At 34.1% G+C, this 25,891-nt stretch overlaps 4 protein-coding genes across 8 annotated transcripts; 1 reads left to right on the forward strand and 3 right to left on the reverse strand.

The window, feature by feature from the left end:
• Positions 1 to 1,568: 1,568 nt before the first annotated feature.
• On the reverse strand, positions 1,569 to 6,070 carry TET10 (tetraspanin10). Of its 2 annotated transcripts, XM_086256203.1 has the most exons (11): positions 5,765 to 6,062; positions 5,180 to 5,292; positions 5,014 to 5,068; positions 4,868 to 4,923; positions 3,760 to 3,807; positions 3,340 to 3,388; positions 3,159 to 3,242; positions 2,946 to 3,013; positions 2,392 to 2,517; positions 2,196 to 2,271; positions 1,569 to 1,944 (listed from the first exon to the last, which is right to left on the reverse strand). In XM_086256203.1, the coding sequence occupies exons 1-11, from the start codon at positions 5,831 to 5,833 to the stop codon at positions 1,879 to 1,881; spliced, it is 810 nt and encodes a 269-aa protein (XP_086112329.1). In that variant the 5' UTR covers positions 5,834 to 6,062; the 3' UTR covers positions 1,569 to 1,878. The 2 variants fall into 2 exon arrangements, with proteins under 2 accessions (XP_086112329.1, XP_086112331.1); XM_086256205.1 differs by lacking the exon at positions 2,196 to 2,271 and having other exon boundaries at positions 5,765 to 6,070.
• Positions 6,071 to 7,226: 1,156 nt separating this feature from the next.
• LOC147273999 (Nucleic acid-binding, OB-fold-like protein) lies at positions 7,227 to 13,240 on the reverse strand. Of its 4 annotated transcripts, none has more exons than XM_086227802.1 (14): positions 12,847 to 13,239; positions 11,856 to 12,687; positions 11,646 to 11,781; positions 11,471 to 11,558; positions 11,283 to 11,381; positions 10,878 to 11,180; positions 10,664 to 10,771; positions 10,050 to 10,121; positions 9,678 to 9,764; positions 9,418 to 9,489; positions 9,236 to 9,325; positions 8,557 to 8,664; positions 8,104 to 8,172; positions 7,227 to 7,531 (listed from the first exon to the last, which is right to left on the reverse strand). In XM_086227802.1, the coding sequence occupies exons 1-14, from the start codon at positions 13,072 to 13,074 to the stop codon at positions 7,457 to 7,459; spliced, it is 2,367 nt and encodes a 788-aa protein (XP_086083928.1). In that variant the 5' UTR covers positions 13,075 to 13,239; the 3' UTR covers positions 7,227 to 7,456. The 4 variants fall into 4 exon arrangements, 1 of the variants encoding a protein (XP_086083928.1); XR_015119623.1 differs by having other exon boundaries at positions 7,462 to 7,531; positions 8,557 to 8,651; positions 12,847 to 13,240; XR_015119624.1 differs by lacking the exons at positions 7,227 to 7,531; positions 8,104 to 8,172 and having other exon boundaries at positions 8,602 to 8,664; positions 9,236 to 9,321; positions 12,847 to 13,240.
• Positions 13,241 to 16,432: 3,192 nt separating this feature from the next.
• Positions 16,433 to 18,726, reverse strand: LOC147274000 (LIM domain-containing protein WLIM2a-like). Its single transcript, XM_086256109.1, has 6 exons — positions 18,592 to 18,726; positions 17,658 to 17,757; positions 17,523 to 17,545; positions 17,308 to 17,397; positions 16,585 to 16,774; positions 16,433 to 16,530 (listed from the first exon to the last, which is right to left on the reverse strand). The coding sequence occupies exons 1-6, from the start codon at positions 18,724 to 18,726 to the stop codon at positions 16,433 to 16,435; spliced, it is 636 nt and encodes a 211-aa protein (XP_086112235.1).
• Positions 18,727 to 23,730: 5,004 nt separating this feature from the next.
• Positions 23,731 to 24,117, forward strand: LOC147274001 (nuclear transcription factor Y subunit C-3-like). Its single transcript, XM_086228293.1, has one exon. The coding sequence runs from the start codon at positions 23,731 to 23,733 to the stop codon at positions 24,115 to 24,117; it is 387 nt and encodes a 128-aa protein (XP_086084419.1).
• The last annotated feature ends 1,774 nt before the right edge of the window (positions 24,118 to 25,891 follow it).

The following is a 25,891-nucleotide window of genomic DNA, read 5'->3' on the forward strand; positions in this document are numbered from 1 at the left end:
CAGGCGAACGAGCGGCGCGCTGCGTCACTGGAAGGAATAGCGTTGCGTCGTTGGAAGGGATCAGCGTCGTCGTTGGAAGAAATCGGCGCACAGGCAGGCGGTCGAGCGGCGTCGCGTCACTGGAAGGAGTCGGCGTCAGTGGTCGCCAAGGTGGCTGGTCGGCGCACAGGTAGGCACGGGCAGAGATCAGTTTCTGGTGAAGAGAGAGAGACGATGGGCCTCGGCGTCGTGACTGCTTCCCTGTTTGAACAGAGCCACAACAGTATACTAACACCAAAAAAATTCTGATAAAAAACTTAATCTAGGATTAAGAGAGATAATGATCAAGTTCAACCCTAAACATCCAAAACAACCACGACCTAATCCCTAATACCTAAGAGAAAGAAAAGGTGAGAAGGGTTGGCTCTGATACCATGATCAGAATGTTTGGGCTAATACTTTGATAATCTCTTATTACCACAAAACAAAGTATATATACATGGTCCTATAGCTTAATTACAGGAGAAAAATAATTAACATAATTACACCCATATATTCCCTATTAATTATTCCGTTGACTCACATCAACACTTTCAGGTCCCAAATTGGAAGTAGCAGAGCAAACTTACGTGACAGCACAGGATTGCTTGAAAACAAACTACTATGGAATTAAGCAACTCAGCCAAGCACTCATTCCACTTCTTCAAAACTCCAACTCAGCAGGGATAGTCAATGTCTCCTCCAAATTGGGACAGCTAAGGGTACAAAACCAAAACCTGACTTTTAGACTGTCTACATGTTATGTTGTTAAAATTGGCAATCTCATAACAGATACTGACAAGAGAACATAGCCTTATATACTGTTATGTTTTGTTAACAGTAATGTTGAGGACTTTATCTTAAACATATTAATATTGAACGTTCTTCACTTCTAATTAATGTTTCAACTGGCTGTTTGGGTTTTAGATGATCCCAAGTGAGAAAGCCAAGGAACTAGGAGATGCTGATAGCCTTACAGAAGAGAAAGTGGACAAGCTAGTTGAGGAATTTCTGGAGGATGTCAAGCAGGATTTGGTAGAAACCAAAGGCTGGCCCACTAATTTATCAGCTTACATGGTGTCCAAAGCAGCTCTGAATGCCTATACCAGGGTCTTGGCAAAGAAGTATCCCAGAATTGCTATTAATGCAGTCAATCCTGGGTTTACCAGCACAGACTTGAACCTTAATACTGGAACCCTTACAGTTCAAGAAGCTGGAAAGGGTCCTCTGAAGCTGGCTCTGATGTCAGAAAGTGGAATTTCTGGCATCTTCTTTGATCAGACTGAAGAATCAACCTTTGATTGAGAGATAATAGTGCAATAAAATACCTATGCATATGCACATCTGTGTACACACAATATAAATGAGTTTCTTAAGTTTTTAAGATTTCAATTCCAAGCCTTTTCTCCTCAAGAACTAGTAAGTATCAAGCTTTCAATCTAAGACAGTCCACAAGTACCCAATTTATGTACAAGAAATTATATTGCTAGTGGTAGTATCATTCTTTTAGCCTTTGCAAGAAAATTTGTACTGTCACAAGAAATGAGACAAACAGGAAAGTATTTTTCATTCATATAAAAGAATAACATTGTACATATGTGGGAGAAGGAGATGATAGAAAACAATGCTTCATGCTCAAAGCTCAGATGGTTGAAGAAATTATGTAATTTGTTTCCTTGGCATCATACAACATTTTTGCACATTTTAGGACCAAACAATTTCTTCATTCGAATGAAATACAATCAGAGATCACTCACAGACTGCACCAATGGACCTTCAGGGACAATAGTCTTCCCCCTGTAAGCAAAATAAGGTGTATAAACAGAATTATAAGGGTTTCTGAAAGTAGACTTCCCCTTTTCAAGTTTTGGAACGGGTTCTTGCAGCATTTCGTCTCGCACAGCATCCCACGAAATATATCATAGACTGACATTACAACAAAAGGAAACATCAATGTCAAGACATCAAGTATTATATGAGAATATAAATATAGTAAATCTTTCTTCACTAATTATCTTCAGCTATTATGCATGTTTCGTAGCAAAAGTCCACTCTTGTTTACATAGAGTTTTGGAAGTCAGTTTAATAATTTTATCATTTCTATGTAGCTCAGGTTTCATTATTAATTGAAAAGAATTAAATGATTATGATTGAGCAGATGAGAGAGAATGCCTCACCAAAACAACAAATAGGGCCACATTAAAGATTGCAACCACTCTCCACTCAGTTTTCATGTATTGTGCAACTCCAGCCCTTGAAAATGATTTGACAAAAAGTACACGGCAGTGAGAAAGGTAATACAGATGAAAGCAGAAAAACAGATAAGAAACCAAAAAAAAAAAAAAGTTATATGAGATAAGAGATGATCTTTACTTGCAGGAATCACAATTATAGCACTTGATGTCCCGGGCATTTTTGTAAAGTTTGCAGTCCTTGTTCGAACTAATTGGATGGAAGCTCAAGTCATAGTATGAAGCATTAACAGCAGGAAAACCGCATCTAGGAATAAAGTTGAATCCCAGCAATTGGTAATATCAGTAACATGGAGTTTCACTAGTCTGAATTATCATCTGAAATAAACTGCATATAAACTAATTAAACTGCCATGAACTACATGTAAAATGATTGAGGGGAAAAAGAAAAAATTGCACTCTTCCCACATCGTGGGGATTTACTTTCTCCCCCCTAACCGATACAAAAAGTATAAATATCAACACAAATATTTAATATTTAGAGAAGTGGGAGGCTGACGGCTGACACGACTGAATAGAATATGTATACATACATTACATATTCTCTGATAAGGTCTTCAAATAAGGGTTTGTTTCTCAACAGAAATAGATACCAAAAATCATGAGGATGAGGGGAAAGAACTTACCAAAGAACAAAAGAAACAAAAAGAGAAAAAACAAAAGTATAGCACCTACTCAGATGGTGGACGACAGCAACCAGCCTCAATAGGGGTCAGCTTTGCCAATTTGTATTGCTTGAGAATCTGCAACCAACAAGTGAAATGTCTTAGTTCTTTAGTCCATGGAAAAAAAAAAAAAAAAAACAGAAGAAACAAAATCATAACTTAATGTCCTGGCTCATGGGTGATAAATGAGCAATTTAAAGTTTAAACAAGTTCAGAAGTGGACCTTATACTCTTTTGATAGGTTATTGCAGTCATCAGATTTCACTAGACAACTCTTTAAATGCTTCCAGTTACGGGTATTGTTCAACTAAAACAAGAACAAGAATAACTAATATCAATAAACGCATACCAAAGTTAGCACTCCCTATCAATATTTTACGCTGCTAGTAGCAAAAGAAACTCACTTCTTTTAGAAACCATGAACTGTAATCCTGAAGTTGATACTCCTTGTACCTGACCAGACAAGAAGATATTAATTGCACCCATCATACCAATCCTAGCTACCCGTGGGCCGTGCATAACAGAATCAAAATAAGAAATAAGGATGAAGAAATGATTCTTCAGTTATTCCTAAAAAGTGCTGAGAAGCACATTCTTTTGACAAAAGAAATTTGAAACTCGTTGCTTTTTCTCTTACGATAGTTTGAAGCTGCAAAACATTTACATCCTCTTTCCTTTCTATTTCACTTTTCATAGTATTTCTAAGATAGTACTTTCAGGAGTAGATACTACAAATCAGCATTATACCCACCAAAAAATCAAGATGAGGGATCACAAGAATGATGCTACAAGATAAAATGCATGCATGATGCATGAATACTTACCTCAAGCCAGCCACGCTATGACCAGAACCATTATTTGTGATAATGAACCTACAAGTAAAAGCAGAAAATTATGTAACATCCAACTCATAAGCACTAGTAAAAGGGAGCACTCTTGGCGATATTCATAAACAGGCACAATGAAAATTAAACTGTTGAGAAGCAGGTATTGAATTGGTGTAAGCCAGCCAATCAAAACTAAAAATTTAAATTAAGGCATTCCTACCTCACAACATAACATGTAGGGATATTGAGAAAATATTATGAATATTTAGAAAAGACGACATATCAACAGTATCTTTACAGACATTCCAGAGAAGCTGCATACTGACACAACATGCAATTGAACATCAGCTTGGAATCTAGGATGATGAAGTACTTTCTAGCTTAAACACTACATAGCATGGGGCTGATCTTTACTAAACAAATTAGCTCCAAATGCTTTCTATGACACGAACAAATACAAATTGATTTCATTCTACCTCCATAACAACTCGAGTATATCTCAATAAATACTGGTCATTAATTATTCACCAAGACACAAGAAGAATCCACCAACAGAAGATACCAGAGTAACTTATAATAGCTGTTACAATATGGTCAGGTCATTAGCTGAACTTCCTTTTTCCAGTTCATGAAACCTTTGGAAAATAAAACTACCAAGAATTTATCATCATGCTCATTATCATTGCTTTACCAGAACCTGCTCCTTTATCTGTTATTTATAACTCTATACCAACCAATTTCATTTTCAAATCCTTGGAGGCAAGCCAATAATATGTTATGTTCCTAATATCCAATACACTACTTGGTCCAAAACATTCCACTTCATACAAGGATCATCCATGCTAGAATCTTATACTCCTCGAAAAAGCATATGATTAACGATTTGAAAAGGAAGAGATGTAAACAAGAGTTGTGACATAATTTTTTCCATAATTCACCATAAAAGTATCAAATAGCAGCTAAGCATTAGAGACTTCTCCTCTTATTTACATCTTTCAAAGACTTACCCAATCAACCGGTGCAGAAAAATCAGACTAGAGAAATGCAGCATGAAGTATAAATTGAATGACATAAAACATTGAGCTTCTGCATGATGTCTACTTACGCTAATACCGTGAACACCAGGATTCCCACTAATATGAAGCACAAGAGAATCAGATACTGCACATGAAAATTCAAGGAACAAACAAGAAGAAACATAGAAAAAACATTCTCAACAACCGATAGATCAAATTCATTTAGTAAGGATACAATCCACAACAGTATGGAGCTATTCTTCAGCGCGCCCAAGAACCCGATTATAGATCTAACAGTCAAAGAACACAAGTATATGTAGATTTCGTGAGATTAATTAAAGTAAGAGATTGGAAGTGCAAGAATGTGTCAACATTCAGGTGATGGAGAAAGCAAAGCATACACTAAAAATATGATAGCTCCAATGCCTAAAACAGGGACCGTGAGAGACTTCCGACAGCCATCGTGATGAGTGCTCATCCATACCCCAAAAACTACGACGGCGATTGCTAAGAGCTGCATAATGAACATAATAAGACAGCATAAGCACACCACAAGCATTAAAAAGAAAATGCCATCAAATTTATTTCTTTCGTTATTTATAGCACATATCAACTACAGCTGCTCATTACTTGGCTAACTAATCATCTAAATTCCAACAAGTTTTCTACAAACAATTTGAACGAACCAGCTAAAATTGTATAGAAAAACATCAATCCACTAAATTCATAAAAAAAAAAAAAAAAAAAAGAAATTAAGAATAAGCAAATAAAAATCAGGTGAAAGAAAACCCAATAGACATTAAGTCATTAACAGAAGACCCTCCAGAACAGGCATTGAGCATTATAAGCTAGCAAGCAGCAAACCCATTTGGTCATTTAGGAGATAAACTGGGCTATAACATGAGCAAACACCAAGAAATGGAATAAAGGAAAAAAGGCAGCTTCTTTTCAGTTTTCACATAAAGAGAGGGTTGAATAAAACATACCATTGTGAGAAAGTTGAGCCATCTGATCACAAAGGTGCTTGTTCCCACACCCATTTCTCTGTCCCTCATTTGTATATCTATCTCTCTAAGCTTGGAGACAAGAAGAAGGAACAACAGAGAGAGAAATGTCAGAGTTTCAGGGGCTTGAAGAATGAAGAAGATTCATTCATTTAGATAAATTTGAAAAGGAGGAGTTGCTTCTGAGCTGCAGTAAGTGGCACTTGCACTTCAAGTCTTCAAATAATTAAAGAGGAGGAGAAGGGCAAGTACAAGAACAAGAACAAGGCCACAAGGCCAAAGGGGATTGTGTTGTATGGATGGGGATAATGTTCAATGGAGAGGGGTATTTTCGTCCATGGAAAAACATGCACATGGTTCATGACCCCCATGGATTTAAACAGCAGACACACACGACACGACACCAGGATAACGGCAAGAACCCACTAATTCAGGGTCTCTAAATTCTGAACCTTCAAGTCAAAGTACAAACGTTGACGGTTGTCCAACTAGTTCACTTCACCAGATGGGCATCACCGCTTGGGTGTGCGTATCTATGTCAATTAACTCTTTAGATATTTGTTACCAAATGTCAAAAACTCAGTGTCAATATCTACCAGAAATGTGGTTGTGCCAATTTTATTTTAATAATCATTCCTTTTATCTTAAATTGAGTTTAATATTAAAAATCATTCCTTCTATTAATTGAGTTTAATATTAGTCAAAGAAAGCACACAATAATGTTATGGATCTTTCAAATTTATATATCAATTTTAAACCCAAATCATGTGACAATATACGTGACAATATTTGACTTGTAAATAAATGAGTCACCCAAATTAAATACCAGTGAAACATTGCCTGGACTGGCAATATTGCACAACTTCGAATCTCCTCTTTCTCAAAATAAAAAAAATAAAAAATTAGAAAGATAATTTCTTTAATAATAGGTTTATTATATTTTATCCACCTGAATTTTGAGCTCAATCTCACTTCACCATCTAAAAAAAAGTTATCTCAATTTACCACATGAATTAAAAATTGTTACAATGTACCACATTTGGCTCATTTTGTTTAAATTTTTGTTAAAAATAAAAGTGTTTTAGTTTTTTCAAATCAGTTTTTTATTGTGTCAAAGTAAGTAAAACATAAAAAAAATCATTTTTTTTTTAACAATAAGAACTTGAAAAACATTAAACACTCTTATTTTTAACAAAAATTAAGACAAATTAATCAGAGGTGGTACATTGCAATAAATTTTTAATTCAAGTGGTAAATTGAGACAATTTTTTTTTTTTTTTGTGGTAAAGTAAGATTAAGCCTAAAGTTCAAGTGGGTAAAATGTTAAAAAGCCTTAATAATATGGATACCTATTGTGTAACTATTAACCAAACTAGATCCTAGCCATCCAATTTAAGAAGCAAAATAATAAAAAGAAAAAATAAATAAATAAAAGAGGGAGCACTTCTGCAGTAATAATACTAAATTAAATAAATACTAGTTTTATTGCTGTGATCTTTTTATTATAGCTTGGAGCATTTACAGAACCCTGTCTCTACAAAATGAACAAAACAATTTTGATCCTCCCCACCATCGAAAAGAAATCCCTTTTCTTCCTTTACAAAATTGTAAAAGATGCCTATCAAGAACGAAACTGCATTCTCCAAGTTTACAAAACCAGATAACAAGGGAGAACTAGCCTACTCTGCTGGTACATGTTAGAATCACAGATTTCACCTCTTCTTTGTCCAGTGATGTTTGAACTATTACCTGCCAAAAGAAATGTAATCCATTTATTGATTCTGTACTATAACCAGTAAAGTGTCTGCTTTTCACAAGTGCTTCTAATGTCTTAAAAGCAAGATGATTTGATTTGGTTGAGCATTTTATTTTTATTTTTTTTCAAAAAGAAAATTTTCATAAAAAAAGGAAAAAAGAAGTAGTTTAAGGTAAACTGCTATGGCTTTAACAAACAAATCTTGTGCTTTTTCTTGCTTTACCCCAACTTCATTTGACAAAGTGTTTTCAGATAAATGAACTATTTCGTCTGGGTTTTGATCAAGAGGAACCAAACATGATCATGCATTAGAACAACAATAATGCATGACATCCTTGGAATTATTCTTGAATGGAGGTAGGAAGGTAGGAATGCCATTTGATCAAAGCATAAAAGTTAGACTTCAGGAATATATACATTTAAATTGAGTTCAATAAAAACTTTGACCATTAAGCTATGAATTTATCAAAAGCTTGAGATTCTTAAATTTGGCAACATCAGAGTATTGTGATCTAGTTCTGTTGGATGGTCACCGAAACTAACTACCAAAGTCTAAATAACTTACCTCCTGTACTTTATTTTCAGATCGAGCAAGCAACTTGTATTGATTCTCAAACATGGATGCCATATAAACCTGCAATGAAAAGATCGGTTGGAAGCAGATATTAGGCACCTTGTTAAGTATCAATATGTGCAATCTGTTAAACAAACTCATCAACCATGCAGTATCCACATTTTACATTACAGTCTTTTAAACGAGCAATTTAAAACTTTTTCTTTGATATATCCCTAAATAGGTTGACACACACAAAACTAGATTACTACACACTATGCAAAAAAAATTCGTAACCAGAAATCATAAATCTAAAATTTTTGGTGATTAACTTTGATGAACCAAATTAAAAGACAACACATCTTAAAGCAAATAGGAATGAAAATTTATAATACTATCCACCTTTTTATCGACTTTATATGTTTTATCCACTGAACTGAATCCAAGAAACTGATATCTTCATACCTGAAATGTTGGAGCTAATCCCGGACTCAAGAAAAAACGACCTTTTGTTACAGACTGGATTCCTTCAGTTTGTTGCAGCTCTTTGATAATAGACTCTACATCATCCCACTATCAAAATTATGGAATCAGATACTATGGATAAGCAATGTAACATCATGTATAGAGTTGGTTCAAATAGTTACCATATAGTTTACATATGAATCATAGAGCTTAATGTCATCTATATCAACCCACCAAAGAGATAAGCATATGGCAAGTGAAATTAGATTGATGATCATTACTTCGATAAAGTAGAAATGCAAATTAGACTGTCAACAATCAATGACATTCTGTACCAAATCTTGTGGCAGCAAGTACGGATGCAGGTATACAAAGAGGCAAATGAATATATAAACAATTTCTAGATGTTGGCATGCTAATTTCTTTTCTTGTCCAAGCATGATTTTAAACAAAATACGTTCTTGCGGATTTGAACGCATTCAACTATAAATTCCCAAAAGCCTCCCACTTTATCAGCATTGAATCCTCTTCGTTCAATCTTTTATTTGTTGTGTATTCTTTCTATTATTCCTAATTAAAGATGATGTTATATTCATGTCACAAGTATGATCTATGCAGTGCACAACCATTATGACATAAGAAGACTAATAGTTCCCACTCAACATGTGAGAAAAATAACCTCAGTATCTGCTTGAGCCGCTTCTAATCTCCCATCCAGGGTATCACGATCGCCAACCACAGACTCCAATGCCTCCATCAATGGATCTGGCTGCCACAAATAGGAATGGCTCTTTCTTTGTAATTGCATAGCTCAACCTAATTAGCAATTTGTATATAGAAAAGCTATAAAATATACATTACCATAATCTCCTTTAACGATAGATGGATGCGTTCAAGTGCAAAATCCAGTTGGCAAACTTTTGCCTCCACGATCTGAGACCACAAAGAGTTTCTTTATATGTACAACAAGATGCAGAAAGAAAAGTAGCCCAGAGAGAAAGAAAGGACATAAAAAAAAGCCATCAGGTTCAACCAAGAGAGGCACGATCTAAGAAAAAGACAGCTTTTACCCAACCAAGATATAATTATGTTCAAAATGGCTTGATCATAGACCAAAATACCTGACCAACTTTAAAGTATGAAGAAGGATCAAGAGTGGCATCCCAAGATATTTCTGTCTGATGGATCAATGCAGGCACTCCTTCAACCTACATCAATTAATTAGGTTCATTTTTTATTAGAAAATTAATTCTGTCAGAATAACTAGGTCTCCCAGTCTTGACTCCATGCTCAGGACTCCTCAAGTAATGAAAAAATACCAATTTGCATGCATTTTAAGCCAGATAGTACCCAAGGCCATCCATCAACAAATTGTTTTCAGTTACTTAATATATAGAAAAATCCTCATCATGGAACCAAACTGTGATATCAGAAAACTTAAGTAAAACTTGTTTTCACTTCCCAAGAAAATGAGCTGCAAACCTTTCATTTACCTCAACAAAAATACCAAAATAAGTTATTTTCTTGATGCAGCATTTGACAACATCCCCAACTTGCAGTTTTGCCTGCCATAAGAATTGGCATAAGAGAAGACTACATACTTCTTAAATGCACAATAAGCTTTTGAGGACATGGCATTCAGAAACTTAATATATTAAGGATAATATTACCTTTTGGTTATTTGAGAACCACCTATGTAAAGTATATTTTTTAGACCGGCTTATAGATATATTTGGATGAAATAACAAATCCAAGTTTTGGGAATCAGTGGTATGGATTCCCCATATAAGAATTGTAATATATATATACGACCAATCATTTTAATTGAACTCCAATGACAAATTTCCTTTTCAAGTTCCAACCAGAAAGGTAAACCCCTTAGCATATCCTTACATACTCAAAAATATACTATAAAAAAATGGTTGTGTTTTCCCACCACCCTTCACAAGAAAAAATATGTAGTGCAGGAATGAAAATATTGAGCATAAAAAAACCTGAATCTAGAAAATGAAAATAGTTTCCAAAAAGTGAAATTTAAAGAATAGTTAAAAATCAAAAGAAGAGCAAACATATCCAAGATACATCACAACTTGATGTAGTCTCTCACCATGAGACTTCTCTTTCTCTCAACTGATTCTTCCTTCTCTTTTGGCTTCACCGAAAATACAAGCTTCCCAAATTTTTTGTTGGCCAACACCACATTTACTCTGATTTTCTGCAAATTAAATTTCTCAATACTCATTAAAAAGAAAAAAAAATGATGACAATAAAGTTTCTAATGCAACAGTAAATTTTCCAATATCAGATCACTTTCTTCTAACCTGGCCAACAAATGATGACAAAAATTTGATTTTCTCTTGATCATAAATCCTAAGAAGATCTTCCAATTTCATATCTGGCAAAACTTCTCCCTCATTTTGTATAACTATAGCAGGATCTTCTAGGCTTGGATTTAGAAAAGCATTCTTGTCCGCAGCACCATAACTTTCAATAATTCCTAAATTTCGCCTGTACAACGATGGGTCTAAGCCCTTCCGTCTCAACCATGACTCAAAAGCTAAAAACTTCCACTTGGAAGCAAGATTACGGTATGGAAGAAATCCTATTAAAGAGCGAAAAGATACCTGTAATAAAGGTCAAATCAACTCCAGATAGGTAAGATGGAAAAATCATTTATAAGTAGTTTATCCTAAAGTCTATGAAAGGGCTGTCTAAAGCGGACTCACAACAAAGCCTCTGGTGCTAGCACTTATCAGTTCTACTTCTCCCCTATCTCCTGTTTTAACTAGATCTTCAGCCCTTATCCAATCAGCATCTTCATGTCCCTACAAATTTATTGAGTATAAAGCCTTTGTAACATAAAAAAATTCAAATTAAAGAAATAACTAAGTTAAATGTAAGTTTATACACTGACCCCATTGGGTGATGTAGAAAGGAGATTCTCAGACTCAACAAGATCACCTTCTGCATATACAGATGCTTCTTTTGCAGGTTGGTCAAATCTATAAGAAAACAACCTGTTAATCAGACAAAATAGCAACTTAATAGTGGAGACAAACAAATTGCAAGACTGCCTCCGCTCTGCTTACCTTTTTGGTTTTCCTTGTAGTGCAGCGTCTATAGACAAGTCAACATCAGACACAGGTACATTTGTATCGGACAGTTCACTCAAAGCAGTTACCTCCTCACTGGAGACCATAGTGCTCTGCTCATGTGGCTGTAATCCTTAAAATTTCAAGCACAATATTAATATGACAATCCTAGCTGAATGAATTCTATAATGCAACATAGAGTATTACCTATAAGGGTGTCATCCTTTTGACTGGGAATACTGGTAAGTAAACCATCCTTGGATTCTTCAAGACTGTTTCTTCTTGCATTTCTAGTTGCAGAAAATTCAGACAAATCCTTGAAGCCATTATCTTCATTGCTATCAATGACATTAGATTCTTCATTCTCAAATTGCTCATTATTATTTTCAATCTTTGTTTCAACACCCATTGCTTTGGGCTTTTCTAATAGAGTGAAACGACTAACGTTATCATTTTGTTCTTCTCTCCACATGTCCAATTCTTCCTCACCAATGACATTCGCATCTACATCACTAGATTGCTCTTGTTTATCTTCACTGCTTTCATCAACATTCACCGGGGCAGGCTTTCTCAACAATGTCATATCACTAAACTTCTCCTTGGCTTGCTCATTCCTCATCTTCAACGACAAATTTGGTTTAATTCTCAACCTTAACGGCATATCTCCAAGATCATCCTCATTAAATATACTCGGCTTTCTCAAAATAACATTAGGAACACCTCCTTTATTACCTTCCACCGCCTTGGCAACCGGGCGTCTCGGCTTCTTAACCTCCGACCCTCTTGGCTTATCATCAACCTCAAATTTGACTCCTTTCTTTGGCACCGGCCGAGCCAAATTCAAACCATCCAAGGGACTGGATGACTGAACTTCCTTGGGCTTATCAAAAGGTAAACCATCCGAGGAACTGGATGACTTAACTTCCTTGGACCCGTCAAAAGGTACCTCCTTTATCTCAACCAATTTACCCTTGTTCTTGTAAAAACTTTTCTCAATTTCCATATAACTAGCTTCTGGGTTTGCTTTTCTACCCATAATCTACAATGCAAAACAACAATATCCTCCAAAGTATTATATACCAATAGAGCATGTCATAAGCAAATTTATAGTAAACAACTGCTACCCACACACACATATACATACATATATATATATATATATATAGATAGAAAGAGATAGAGAGAGTGAGAGGTAGACCTTGGCTATGGTAAGTTTGGGGTCCTCGCCGAGCAAGCGACCGAACTTGAGCTCCATTTGGTCCAAAGGGTCGAGCTTAGGCTCTTCTTTGGAATTGAAAACAATGAACTTAGTTTTCTTCCGAGGAAAACTTGGGGTTGTTATCCTTGTTGTTGTGGATGAAAGTGAAGGAATACGAGTGGTAAAGAAAGGGGTGTTGGTAGTAAGGGTGATAGCGAAAACATCCATTTCTTGGGAGATAAAGGAACAGCTACGCTCATCAGAGAGTGTTAAGGGACATTCAGATTACTGAGTTTCAGCCTTTGAGCTCTGAAACAGAGAGTGTGACTGTGAGTCTCTGTAATTGAGTGAGTGATGACGGATGAGGCTTTGGAAATTTGGGAAACAAGTTTTATCCGCCGGAAAACGGCCACAGTTGATTTATCCGTGGCCTTTTTTTAATCTTTTTTTTTTTCTTTTTTTTTTTTGGTAGACCTTAAAATACCTAATTTATTAGGCTTAATTATCAATTTACCACCTAAAATTGTAACTCATTCCTACTTTACTACTTGAAAAAATTTTTTGTCTCAGATTACCACCTGTGACTTACATCTGTGTCCCATTTTACCTTATTCCATCAACAATTCAGTTAAAAATGATGACCTGGCAGTTAATGCTGACGTAGTGCACTAGATGTGCACCACGTGTCACATCTTTACTTTTATTTTCAGATTTTTTTTATTTTTATAAACTTTAAAAATTAATTAAAATTAGCTCCGAACTCAGAAAAATACACGAAAAATTCCTACAGACTCGTCTTGACTAGCACTAATTTACTATAAGGTTAAATTATCAATTTGCCCTTTAAAAATTTTCAAAAAAATTAGAAAGTCCAAATTTATTTCTAAAAAATTAAAATAAATTTTCCTCTAATAAATAAATTCTATAATTTTCGTAAACTCTTGGATAAATTCTCAAAAATATTTTGGAAATTACCAAAAGCCTGTTTTAGAGAATTATTTCGAAACTTTACAGAAATTCTAAAATTTTTCTAGAATTTATTTTATAGGAAAATTTATTTTCCTCTAAGATCGAGGTCTTTTGGGTAGCAAGTATTCACAAGAAAAGTATTATTAGTTTTTAGAAGACTAACGGTGCAGACCTTATATTTTTTGGAGTTCGGGAGATTATCCTATGAATTTCCAAAGAGTCTAGAGTATTTTAATTTTCTAGAAATAAATTTGGACTTTCCAAAGAGTATTTTAATTTTCTAGAAATAAATTTAGACTTTCCAAATTTTCTGGAAATTTTTAGAGGAAAAATTGGCATTTTGACCTCATAGTAAATTAGTACTAGTCAAGACAAGTCAGTAGGAATTTTCCGTGTATTTTTCTAAGTTCGGAGCTATTTTTAATTAATTTTTAAAGTTTATAAAAATAGAAAAATAAAAAAATTAGAAAATACAAAAAAAGATGTGACACGTGGCACACATCCAGTGCGCCACGTCAGCATTAACGGCCAGGTCATCATTTTTAACGGAATTGTTGACGGAACAAGGTAAAATGGAACACAGATGTAAGTTACATGTGGTAATCTGGGACAAAAAAACCTTCAGGTGGTAAAGTGGGAATGAGTTACAGTTTTGGGTGGTAAATCAATAATTAAGCCAATTTATTAATCATCGGTTTTTAATGTTTTTTGTTTTTATTAGTATTTTTAGTGAAATTTCACTTTTGGTCCTTATGTTAAGTTCTACTTTCGTGAATGTATTTTCAATTTTTTTTTTTGGTCATGTATTTTGCAAATCATTGCAATTCAATGACACGTTAGAATTTTTATCTAGGCTAAATCTCACTTTTGATTCTTGTAATTTGTATCAAGTTCCACTTTGGTTCATTTAGTTTCAATTGTTCTAATTTTGATATTGTAGTTTACAAATCGTTGTAATTTAAAAACTCATTAATTATCAAAATCGCAATGATTTGTAAAGTACATATCCAAAAACACAACAAATTTAACAATTTAATGAACGACAATGTTGACGTGTCTTTGAATTGCAACAATGTGTAAACTACATGATTAAAATCAAAACAATTGAAACTATAGGGACCAAAATAGAACTTGCCCCAAACTATAATAACCAAAAGTGAAATTTGGCATTTACTTCTATTAAGTCGTCAAATATGTTGGGCTTTTGGCCCTATACTTTACAAACTGTTGCCATTTTTGTCATGTATTTTGCCAGCTACTGCAATTTGAGTGCAATATTTTATAAACTATTAACAATGCAAAAACAAGTTTAACAACTTAATTGACATAAATTGTAATTGTTCTTAAATTACAATGGTTTGTAAAATATCAAACCAAAATCATAATAATGAAAGTTCATAGACAAAAGTGAAATTTGGTCCAAAATATAGGGACCAAAAAAGCCAAATTTAATATTTTTTTATTACACCTTGTGATTGAGTGTTCGAAACTTTGTTTTTTGTGCTTAATTATAGAATGTTTTCTAAATTATAGTCAATTAAAATTGGTCAAAAATGGTTTCTAAACTTAGAAATCAAATTGTTACAGTGTGGGACTTAGCGTTATTTCTATTACTTTTTTTGTTCATAGATGACTAGAGCAAGCTGTGAAAAAAGTTTTTAATAGAATAGTCTTACTAGGTGCATCGTGTATGGTATGATGACCCATTGTTACAATATCATGTGTTTTGCATGTTTAAAAACTATAAACTTAACTTAAATAAAAAGACATACTAATATATTAATGTGGTTGCATCATATGTAGAATGGTGTCTCACTCAAGGACCTCTTGCAAGCTGTAGACAAAAGGCATGGGATGCATAACTCACAAACTCACTGCATGCCATTAAATTATTAAAAGTGACACATATAAAGATCTAGCAAACTACATCAAAGAAATCAAACAAGCTGCTATATGCACACTTTTTTTTTTTTTTTTTTTCTCTCATTACACATCCTTGTTAGTGACAATATACAATCCCACCTATCAATACCCAAATTTGCGGATTCCAAATCATGACCTTATTCTATACTTAAAAATACTGACCATTCGTTAAGAAAAAACTTTGGACGAAATTATTTGGCAAATAGCACGTAAAAAATTCTACCATAATCTAAAGCCTTAAACCCTAAACCTTTATATACTCTATTAAAACAAAGGAGCAATCCATAAACCAGCAGATCGATTGGCGGCCAAAAATCCTACTCTACGCACCAAATTTTTGGCCTCAAATGAATTGTGTCTTCCTTGCTTGTTATCTAAATAAAATAAATTTGTCACCTACTGTTTTGGTGAAGAAAGTCTCCAACTTGTTATTTAATCCAAATTTTCAATAAATCTTTTCAAAATGCATTATAAACTCATAAACAATATAAAAAATGAATTGAAATTCACATTTGAACGTATTTCTCCATTTCCATAGGACATGAATTCAAATGGTCTCTTATTAAAAGCAGAGAGTCTCTGTTTTTCTTCAGCTTGCATTTGATGATGGAAATGAGAATGACATATGAAGCACTCAAACTCGAACAACAACAACAACTTAATTCCTCGTTACATCGCCCTGCAGTGCACGTTTTCACGATTGATCATGTGTCTGGGTTTCGTCTTGTGACTCCTGTGCAGGTTCTGCTTCTGGTTTTGGTTCCTCTGCTTCTGGCTTTGGTTCTTCTTCTGCTGCCAGCTGATCGAGTTCCTGCTCCGCCGCTGCTGCTGCTGGTGACGATCCACTTCCCTGTTTCCTCAGGGAAGCAGTCTTGGTGAGATGGTTGTAGCTACCCTTCTCCTTGAACAACTGGGCAAAGTGGTGCTTGCAGTAGAGAATTCCATCCAAAGCTGCACAGTTTGAGGGTGACAAGAAGCAACCCCCATGATTACACCTAAAGCAATTCTTGTGGTAAAACTCTCCCTCCAGGGTAACCTGTCACCAACATTTGTCACAATTATATTTCAGTCTATCCCAATACCAAGGCTCATGCATGACATGGTGCATTGCAATGCCCTTTTTTATATCTGACATGTTATATTACTAGACTATAAATCAAAACCACACATTCGCACATAATTTCAACTAATCAACACTTCGGATCATGCCAGACTAGATTATTTGAGAATATATCAATCTTTCCCAATACCAAATCTCATGTATTGCCATACAATACAAGGATTACATGGTACACCAAATTACAATGGTATTGTTAGGTTAATATTGCTACATTATTTCGACTGACTAATGGTTCAGATTTATAGTTTAGATGCATAACATGTGAGACTAGACATTTTGGTAAGAGAATATTTCAGGGTATTGTTATATGAAAAAGTGCAGTGTAGTAACTTTGCAGCATGTTAATATGTGCAGGCATGGATGTGTAGATGGGATTTAATATTGAGAGTCTTCCAGCAGAGACATAAATAGTGAGAGAAATGGGCAAAAGGGATAAATAGGATTCAAACCTTCTCCAGTGGATACACAGTTTTGGTGCAGACAGCACATTTGTCTTGAGTTCCAGAGAACATGGATGAGAGTTTGCTAGGGGTCCTAGTCTGTGCGTATATAAGAGGAATTAATGCGCATAAATTTTGAACCAACATATTGATATGAATTATTACCAGAGCCAAAAAAAGAAAATTAAGCAGATGATAATGAATTCAGGGGATAAGATATGTACCAGTTCAGTTGTTGGCTTTCCAGCTGATCAAACATGATGAAACAAGATATTAATTTTTAGCTCAAAACTGGGAAAACATAAACAAAAAAATTTGTATACTAAGAATATTAAATGCAATGCAAAAAGGGATCTTACATGTCTGAAATTTCTTAGAAAAACTTCCAGTCTCCTTGAAGAGTTGCTCAAAATGAGGCTTGCAGTATAGAACTCCGTCCATGGAGGAGTAGCTGCTCATCTGTAACCACACAAACAGTAACAGTCACACAGCTACCTCAATGTCCAGCGATTTTCTTGTCCAAGAGTGACATATTATATTATTAGATTGTAAATTTAAATCGCATATTTAAACAAACTGTCAAGTTTCACTTTTGTTCATATACTTTCAATTTTACCAATTTTTTATGTTCTAGTTACAAACCGTTTCAACTAAAAATCATTAGCATTTTCGTCCATTAAGTCGTCAAATTCATTCTTAAAATCATGAACAAAATTGCAACAAGTTAGAAAATATATAACTAAATCGCAACAAATTGTAAAGTATAATACCAAAATCGCAATGGATTTAGGGCCAGTTTTAAGGGGGTCAAAAGAAGCAAGTGGGGAGTTTCTTTACTTCACAACAGCTTTGTCTAACAATTGCTTGACTTTACAGCAATAGCAAACTAGCACTTAAGCAATGCCAAATTGGCACTTAATGGACAAAAAAATTTAACTTGTCCTTGAATTGTAGCTTGTAAAATAGAAGACCAACATCGACAAAATTAAAAGTATAAGGACGAAAATGAAACTTAGCCCAAACTACAGAAATCATCTACATGATTAATGCTTTAAAAATAAAACTTGCATGTATTTGTGATAAGAACATGACATCCCTCCCAAGAGAGACAAAGACAAAAATGAGATAAAGAGAAAGAGGAGAGAGGGAGAGGGGGAGAGACTAGAGAGATAGAGACAAAAAATGAGAGGAAAGGATGCCGCATCTTCCTATTAAATCCTTCTCATGGTTTAAATTGAGGATTTGAAACAAAAATGAAGAAAATAATATAATGTATTCATGCAGGTAACCTACCGACAGTTGTCCATTGCAGTGACTACATTTAAAGCAGGTCTTGTGATAAGAAACACCATCAGCAGATAATTGGTCGATGAAATGAACAGTCTTATCACAAGCCTTGCATTTTAGTTGGGTCCCACTGAACGCCATTTTTTGTTGTTGTCCCAAGAGCTCGATCAACAGAGAAGATCGATGAAGGGTTTAATAGGGAATTAGAAAAAGCAACAAGAATGTTGATGAGCGTACAGCAAGAGACCTTGTAATTAAGTTCAATCTCTTATTGCTTGGAATTTTTGAGATTGAACCTAATTATTTGTCTCTCACTTATCACCTTTTCTAATTGTAGTTGCCAAATGTGGATTAAAGGCCTAAAATCAAATGGATCAATGAGTGGAGAAGGAAAATTGCAAGGTGTGTTGAGGACACGTGAAGAAAGTTCCATTGCTTTTGGGAGCATACAGAAATTTGCTCTTCTAATTTTAGGCTTCAAAACTCAATGGCAGATTGCTTGACTCAGTCTTTCAGAAATGGGATCCATATAAGTTTTAGCTTGTTCATATGTATGATTGCTAATTTGCTATATTTAGGACATATGTTATTAACCCACAATTTAAATTCATCACAAAATAATTCATTCTCTTTGTGTGCGCTTCACAATGGTTGGTAATCTTTCTCCTCTTAAATAATGGGCCAAATAAAGAAAGAAGAAAGAATCTGGAGGATATGCTTGTTTTTTCTCTATTATTTTTTGTTTGATTTTTAATTTTAACTATATATGACTAATTTTGGTTCAGTGATATTTTTTTTTGTTAAAAAAGGATTAGAGTTGGAATCTCTCCTCCCTCGTATAAAAAATAAATTAATTCTACTGTATATATATTATAAACCGAAGGGTGCATAAAGGAAATCAACCGATAATACTTTTTTGTATGTATGAACGCGAATCACATTCATAGATTCTTAACTGTTAAATTTACATTGCAAATCCTTGGCCAAAAAAAAAAATTTACATTGCAAATGATAAATTTTTTTTTTTGTTTTTTGTTTTTGTGAAGGACAGGGCCCAAGGCCCATAAACAAAAATAAACTACACTACATCTCTAGGTCTGATTGATAAGACAAATTTAATGGTGCAGTCATTATTCATCTAATAATGTGTTAGATATAATTAATGTGTTTTAGTATCTTACTTTATTATAAATAAAATCATATTTAGAGTTGGCTCAAATTTAAATAATAAAACATATCAATCATCTCTTTTTATTGTTGGAAGATGTTCAAATTTCAACTCTCATTCTTCCAAATCAATAAATAAAATAAAACACTATCACATCATTTGATAAATAAATTTGAAATCAGTTTAAATTAAGTTACTCGACAAATACCTCATTTAAAACTACCGGTCTATGCCATGACACATACATCATGTATTTTTTCAAAACACATCATCCTAGTTTGTAACAAGGGAGTTTCTGGTAAGGGTCTTACACTAGTCCTATTGGGGGCATCAAGTACGCTAGCAACTCGAGTTTTTATCTCTTCAATATCATCATAACAAAATTTTCCTTTTTGCTCTATATATATATTTCTAAGTGTCATTAATTTGTTCATAAACATTTTTTTTTAAAAAACTTCATTATCTCCGTACATGACATCTATTGTTCATAGCTCATAGTTCATACTCTCAAGGCTTGCACAAAATTGCAGTAAAGGGTCCTAGCAAATGGTTTAATAGAAAATTCTTTGAACCTTTAAGTGGGAGTCAAACTCTTTATTAATATATGATATTAATACGAAAAAAGATGCTGATAGATATTTCTTTATGTGAATAGGTAAAAAGACCCACATTTTCCTCTAAATTACAAGATTCGTCCTGGTGTGTCTCATTAATTACTGTCATATGTCCCCAGTCAAAGTCTTTACGCATCGGCAATGGGCTTTGGCCACTTAGATTTTAAAAATTTTTTAAGACTCGTATTACACATGTCACATGTGCATCAATCATCTCATGTTGGTTTAATTTGCGTATGACGAATCACAAAGAAATTTAAGAGACTATCATGTGTAACATCTCTGATAGAGATACGATCTATATAGATAATTGAGTATGCACATTTAAATTGACGTTAATTTTGGTTGATTAGTAAGTTATATTAAAGCAAAGCAACAACCATACGTGGTGTTAATTCCTTTACTCGACCTCTATATGACCGATTGATACTCAAAATTAATTCTGAATATGTTTAGCAACATGTACGTTCTATACTAAAATTAAAAAACTAGTAGAAATTAAAAATTAAAAATTAAAAACTAATGATTGAACAATATGGATTAACTCAATTAAGATTTGATCGATCAACAGTTAAAACATGTTAGGATCTTCTTGGGTGTATACCCAGTCTCACGGAATTTCTCAGCCTCCTCCTCTACCTTAGCACTTTCTTCCCTTTTAGTGGCTTCGACCATCGCCCTCTTTTCTTCTGTTGATTTATGAATTTCTGCTAGTTTGTTTTGCATCTTCTATACCTCTGCCTTCTTCCTTTGTAGTTTTTGCTGCCAAAACAAAAATAAGAGATCTTTGTTTTCATAAATTAGCAAAAATAATGGCCCTTCCTACCTAAATGTTCCAAAAACCTACATTCCAAAATTTTGAATTCCAACTGATGTGACATAGTTTTATGATTAGTTTATATATGGATTCATCTAAATCTCATTAATTTATTTGTAACAAGTAATTAAATATTTAATATCATCCGGCCTGTTATAGTATTTGACGGTTAAAGTTTAAAGAATTTAATGAACATGACCATTTGGTCTAATGGATGTCACTTAATTTTTCATATTAAAAGTAGTGAAGCTATTAATTACCTCATACTTCCTTTGTCGCGCCTCAATATATGCTTGCTTGCTGAGCTCCCATGCTTTGACGTTAGATAACTTTAAATTTGCCCTATTGAACATTTTCAATTGTTAGATAATAATTAGACCTCAGCAATTTAAACTGCTTATTATCAAGCTAATATCAATGCACTAAGTTTTGCTCATTGCTGAGACGATATGTGAAAGTACAAAATTTGATTAAAAAGAAAGTAGTACAAATTTTGGAAGATGGACTTGCAAGAGAAAGAGACTTTAGGCTTAAAAATGCAGTTAATTGAAATATGTGTAGCAAAAGCAGAAAAGGTTTTGATATATTCTATGATCCCTCACTATGAAGCTTTGGAGAAATGTCATGCAGGAAAATTAGCATAGAGAGATTTGAGGCTTACTTGTTCTCCAGTAATTTTGTTAATTTCCTCGCTTTGCTCCCATGCTTTGACTAAACCCAGTGTCTTAATTGACAAAACTATTGTGCAAGCACAAGAAATAGATTAGTATGTATATGTGATATATGTGAGTTGCGAGAATAAACTCCGTTAAATAATAAAGTAGTGCATATATAATTTACCCCATCTGGCAGTTGGAATGTGGACCTTCTTGCGAATGCTTTCTCCACTGAGGAAGTGGCTACTATTTTGTCGATTCCTTTGAATCGGCATTCGCTTTTTTCTTTAATATTGATCACACACTTTGAATTATACATAGTTAAGATTAAAATTACAAAAATTACTCGATCCATGAGAACTCATCCTCTTAGATATTGGATGGGGGAGGTTGTGGTGGCAGTTGCTCTTGTTGGCGTCTCTCCTCTACAGCAAGTAGAGATTTTGGTAATCCATCATGGGGTGGAATTCACTTTGGGCAATGGGTTTAGTTATATTACTTTGGGATCTGATGCTCATACAATTGTTCATCTGTTTCAGAGGCACAAGGAGGTCTTGGTGTCTGATGGTCATGTTTAAGACTTTAACTGAGGCAAAAGGAGTTAATTGGTCGTTCTTTTTTTATTCTAGTTGTTGTTTTATTCCTCGTAAATGTATTGTGGATGCTCATCTTTTAGCTCAATATTTATTATTTAGTTGTTTTGATGTTGTTAGTTGGTCGGTGGGTGAGGTTCGAGTTTGACTTCGATCATACATTCTCAGCTTTTGACTGATCAGATGCATGTACCTTCTTGATTAACTTAATAATACGTCTCTTTGATTAATATATACATATGTATAGATTAATACTTATATTTAGGGTTAATTACAAATTTCCCCATTGGGGGTTCACGCGCTCTTAATACATATATTTATGGTTAATTGATTGAATAAATAATTGCAATAGGAATATATCTCTACACAGCTACACTATCAGTTAAAATTGAGCTTTATTGTCCTGGCCAAAAAAAAAAATTGAGCTTGATTGTATACTCAATAAATTAACATAGACCATATCTCAACAAACCTACATGTATCAGAGGCAGTAGTCCAAACCCACAATTATTTATTCAAAATGAAAGTACGCACTAGACCAAATCTCAATCCAACGTTTTTCGAATTAAGACTTCAAAACCCAATATTCAATCATAATTGGGCATTATTGCTTGGCTTTCATTGCTTAAATTACTAACATACAAACCATATCCCAATAAAACCCACATGCATGTATTTATATATTAGCTAGCTATGAGCTAGCTAGCTAGCTAGAGGCAATGGTCTGAACCAAAATTATCTATTAATTCAATGAAACTAGACCATATCTCGAACTGAGGCTTCAAAATCCAAACATATAAAAGTCAATACCACGCTGAATAAAATACGTACTACAAGAATGAAATAATAAATCTATTTGAATGTGAACATTATTGCATGCCATGCCACAATACACAAATTTGTCGCCAAGGATCTTTGTTACACTTGTTACTGTGGACGTCATTGCATGCATGTTTAAGATGACGTCCCACAAAGCTTGACCATCTAATTAAACGTTATAATATGCTTTGAAAACAATGAAGGTACCTAATTTTTTAATGGAAGTCATCCTATAATAATTACGAAATTAATACTTGTTAATTAGATTTAATAAGCCGGCTAATTAAGCAGCAGGCCTGGCCCTGCCGGCCCCCCTACACCATACAATCCTATAAGTACACAACCTCCATACCCCATAACATCATTCCCTTCACACTTCGGATCGATCTGAATCTTTTCGTATTTACTTAAGTCGACATACACTCAAGGTCAGAGTTGGAACCTGTCTTTCTTTTTCTTTTTTCGGACTTGGAAAAAAATGAGACAAGCGGGGAAGTATTCAGGACTAATGATGCGTGGAGGGGTGTCGGGGAGGAGCGGGCCCCACTCGCTGCCATTGGCGAGGATCAAGAAGATCATGAAGAAGTCATCAGGGGAGGAGGTGAAGATGATATCTGGGGAGGCTCCGATTGTATTCTCTAAGGCATGTGAGCTGTTCATAGAGGAGCTGACTCAGAGGTCTTGGAGGATCACCACACTGCAAGGGAAGAGGAGGACGCTGCACAAAGAGGACGTGGCCTCTGCTGTGGTGGCCACTGACATCTTTGATTTTCTTGTCAGCTTGGTTTCGGAGTCTTGTCTTGTTGGTCCTGATTCTCCTCTAGACACCATCATCACACCTGTGGAGACATTGGGATCATCCTAGTTGCTCTCTCTATCACCCTCTTAAAATTGTGTACACTTATATAATGACAAAGATCGACACATATACGTCCATATTACAGAAGTGTTTTTTTTCCACAAGATCCTCTTCTGTATATGTACATATATATATATTTATATATAGTCTTTTTCTAGTGAGGATATCTACAAATTTCAAAATTTAGGGATGCAAATAAAGTGACGACATGATGCCGACACGAACCAGCTGCAGCACATGAACTGGCTACAACACATCTGTTGGCGCCATGTCGGTGTATATGATCTTTAAAAGTATATGCTAAAAGTAATGCACTTTGTTAACTCAAAATTGAGTTGACAATTTCGTTACATATATATTATTGTATGTAGGTGGTTACATTTGAATTGGGGATGTCTAGCCAGGAGTTGAATTAGGTAAGATATGTTATTATTTTTATTTTTCAAAGGAATTATTTAGATTTACTGAAAAAAAAAAAAAAAGAATTAGTCAGATATATATATCTCTTGGCTAAGGTCTTAATGATCCATATAGTTGTTTGCATGTTACTGTTATTTTTTCAACATTTATTATTTAATTAACTTGATAACAATTAACACACATGACATTTAATTCCTTCTATATATTATATATATTGCGTTTTGAAATATTTAGGAGCCTTAGATGGGTCTTAATTAGCTAGCTGGGGAACTATCGGTCTACACTGGCCAGCATCAAACCTACCCGGCCGCGATCAAAACACTATGTGAATTGATGATGTGTATTATCAATTCATTGAAATATATTATAATATGTGTTCAATTTTTAAAGATATTGTTTTGGGTTTTGTGTTTTCGATATGAAAAATGCTAATTGTCCCAACATTTGACATGGTTTATCTTTTTTTTTTTTTAGTTTTTTTTTCTTATAGAGTTCAATATATAAATGTTATGTAAGTTAAGAAAATTAGTTGAGAAAAATTGTTGGGTCAAATAATATCTTCCTTTTGATATTAATTATGAGTAAATTTCACATTTGGTCTACTTATTATTCGTTTTGATGTTGGTACACTTGACCAAAATTGACGTCTGTTTGAGGTATTTTGCGGATTGAATTATAGTGACACACATCAGCTAGTTCATGGATGAATATGGCACTTAAAAAAATTTGTGGACCAATGTGGGATAAAGCGAATAATGAGTGGACCAAATTTAAAATTTTCTTTAATTATTACTTATTATACACATGTTATAGTTTGAATAAATTAATATCACCACATCAGTATGTTATGTGATGTTAAAGTTAAATAGAAAAATTTCTCACGCATTGCCGCCCTGTTTTCAATCAAGTGATTATAAGGGCTGCTCGTTCAACTCATTTATGTGAGTGTGGCTATTCACTTTGGGTGGTTTTTTGTGTGTTTTTATTTTTTATATTTTGGTCCAACAAGATTTCTTTACTTTAGAATGTAGAATCGTGGTTAGAACTTAGAATTTAAAACCCTAGAAATCAAAATATAAATCGTAAATCCTGAACGGAGAACTTTAGCAGTCCTTACAAAAAAATTGAAGGTGTCTTGAACTCTTGATGAATTTTAGATGGAAACTTTAGCTGCCGCTGGAGCAGATTTAGGCCCATTTTGCTGACTCGTCCGTGTTAATTAAGAATAATATTCTTTCTTGAACCCTTGATAGTCGTATTATTGTATGAAACTTTTGCTAGTTTTATGACTTTATCACATATTTATTATTATTTTTTTTAAGAAGGCATAACGCGCGTACGACTTTTGCTCCTTTTTCTG

This window comes from Dryas octopetala, chromosome 9, assembly GCF_963921425.1.
Source record: "Dryas octopetala chromosome 9, drDryOcto1.1, whole genome shotgun sequence".
Taxonomy (NCBI): Eukaryota; Viridiplantae; Streptophyta; class Magnoliopsida; order Rosales; family Rosaceae; genus Dryas; species Dryas octopetala.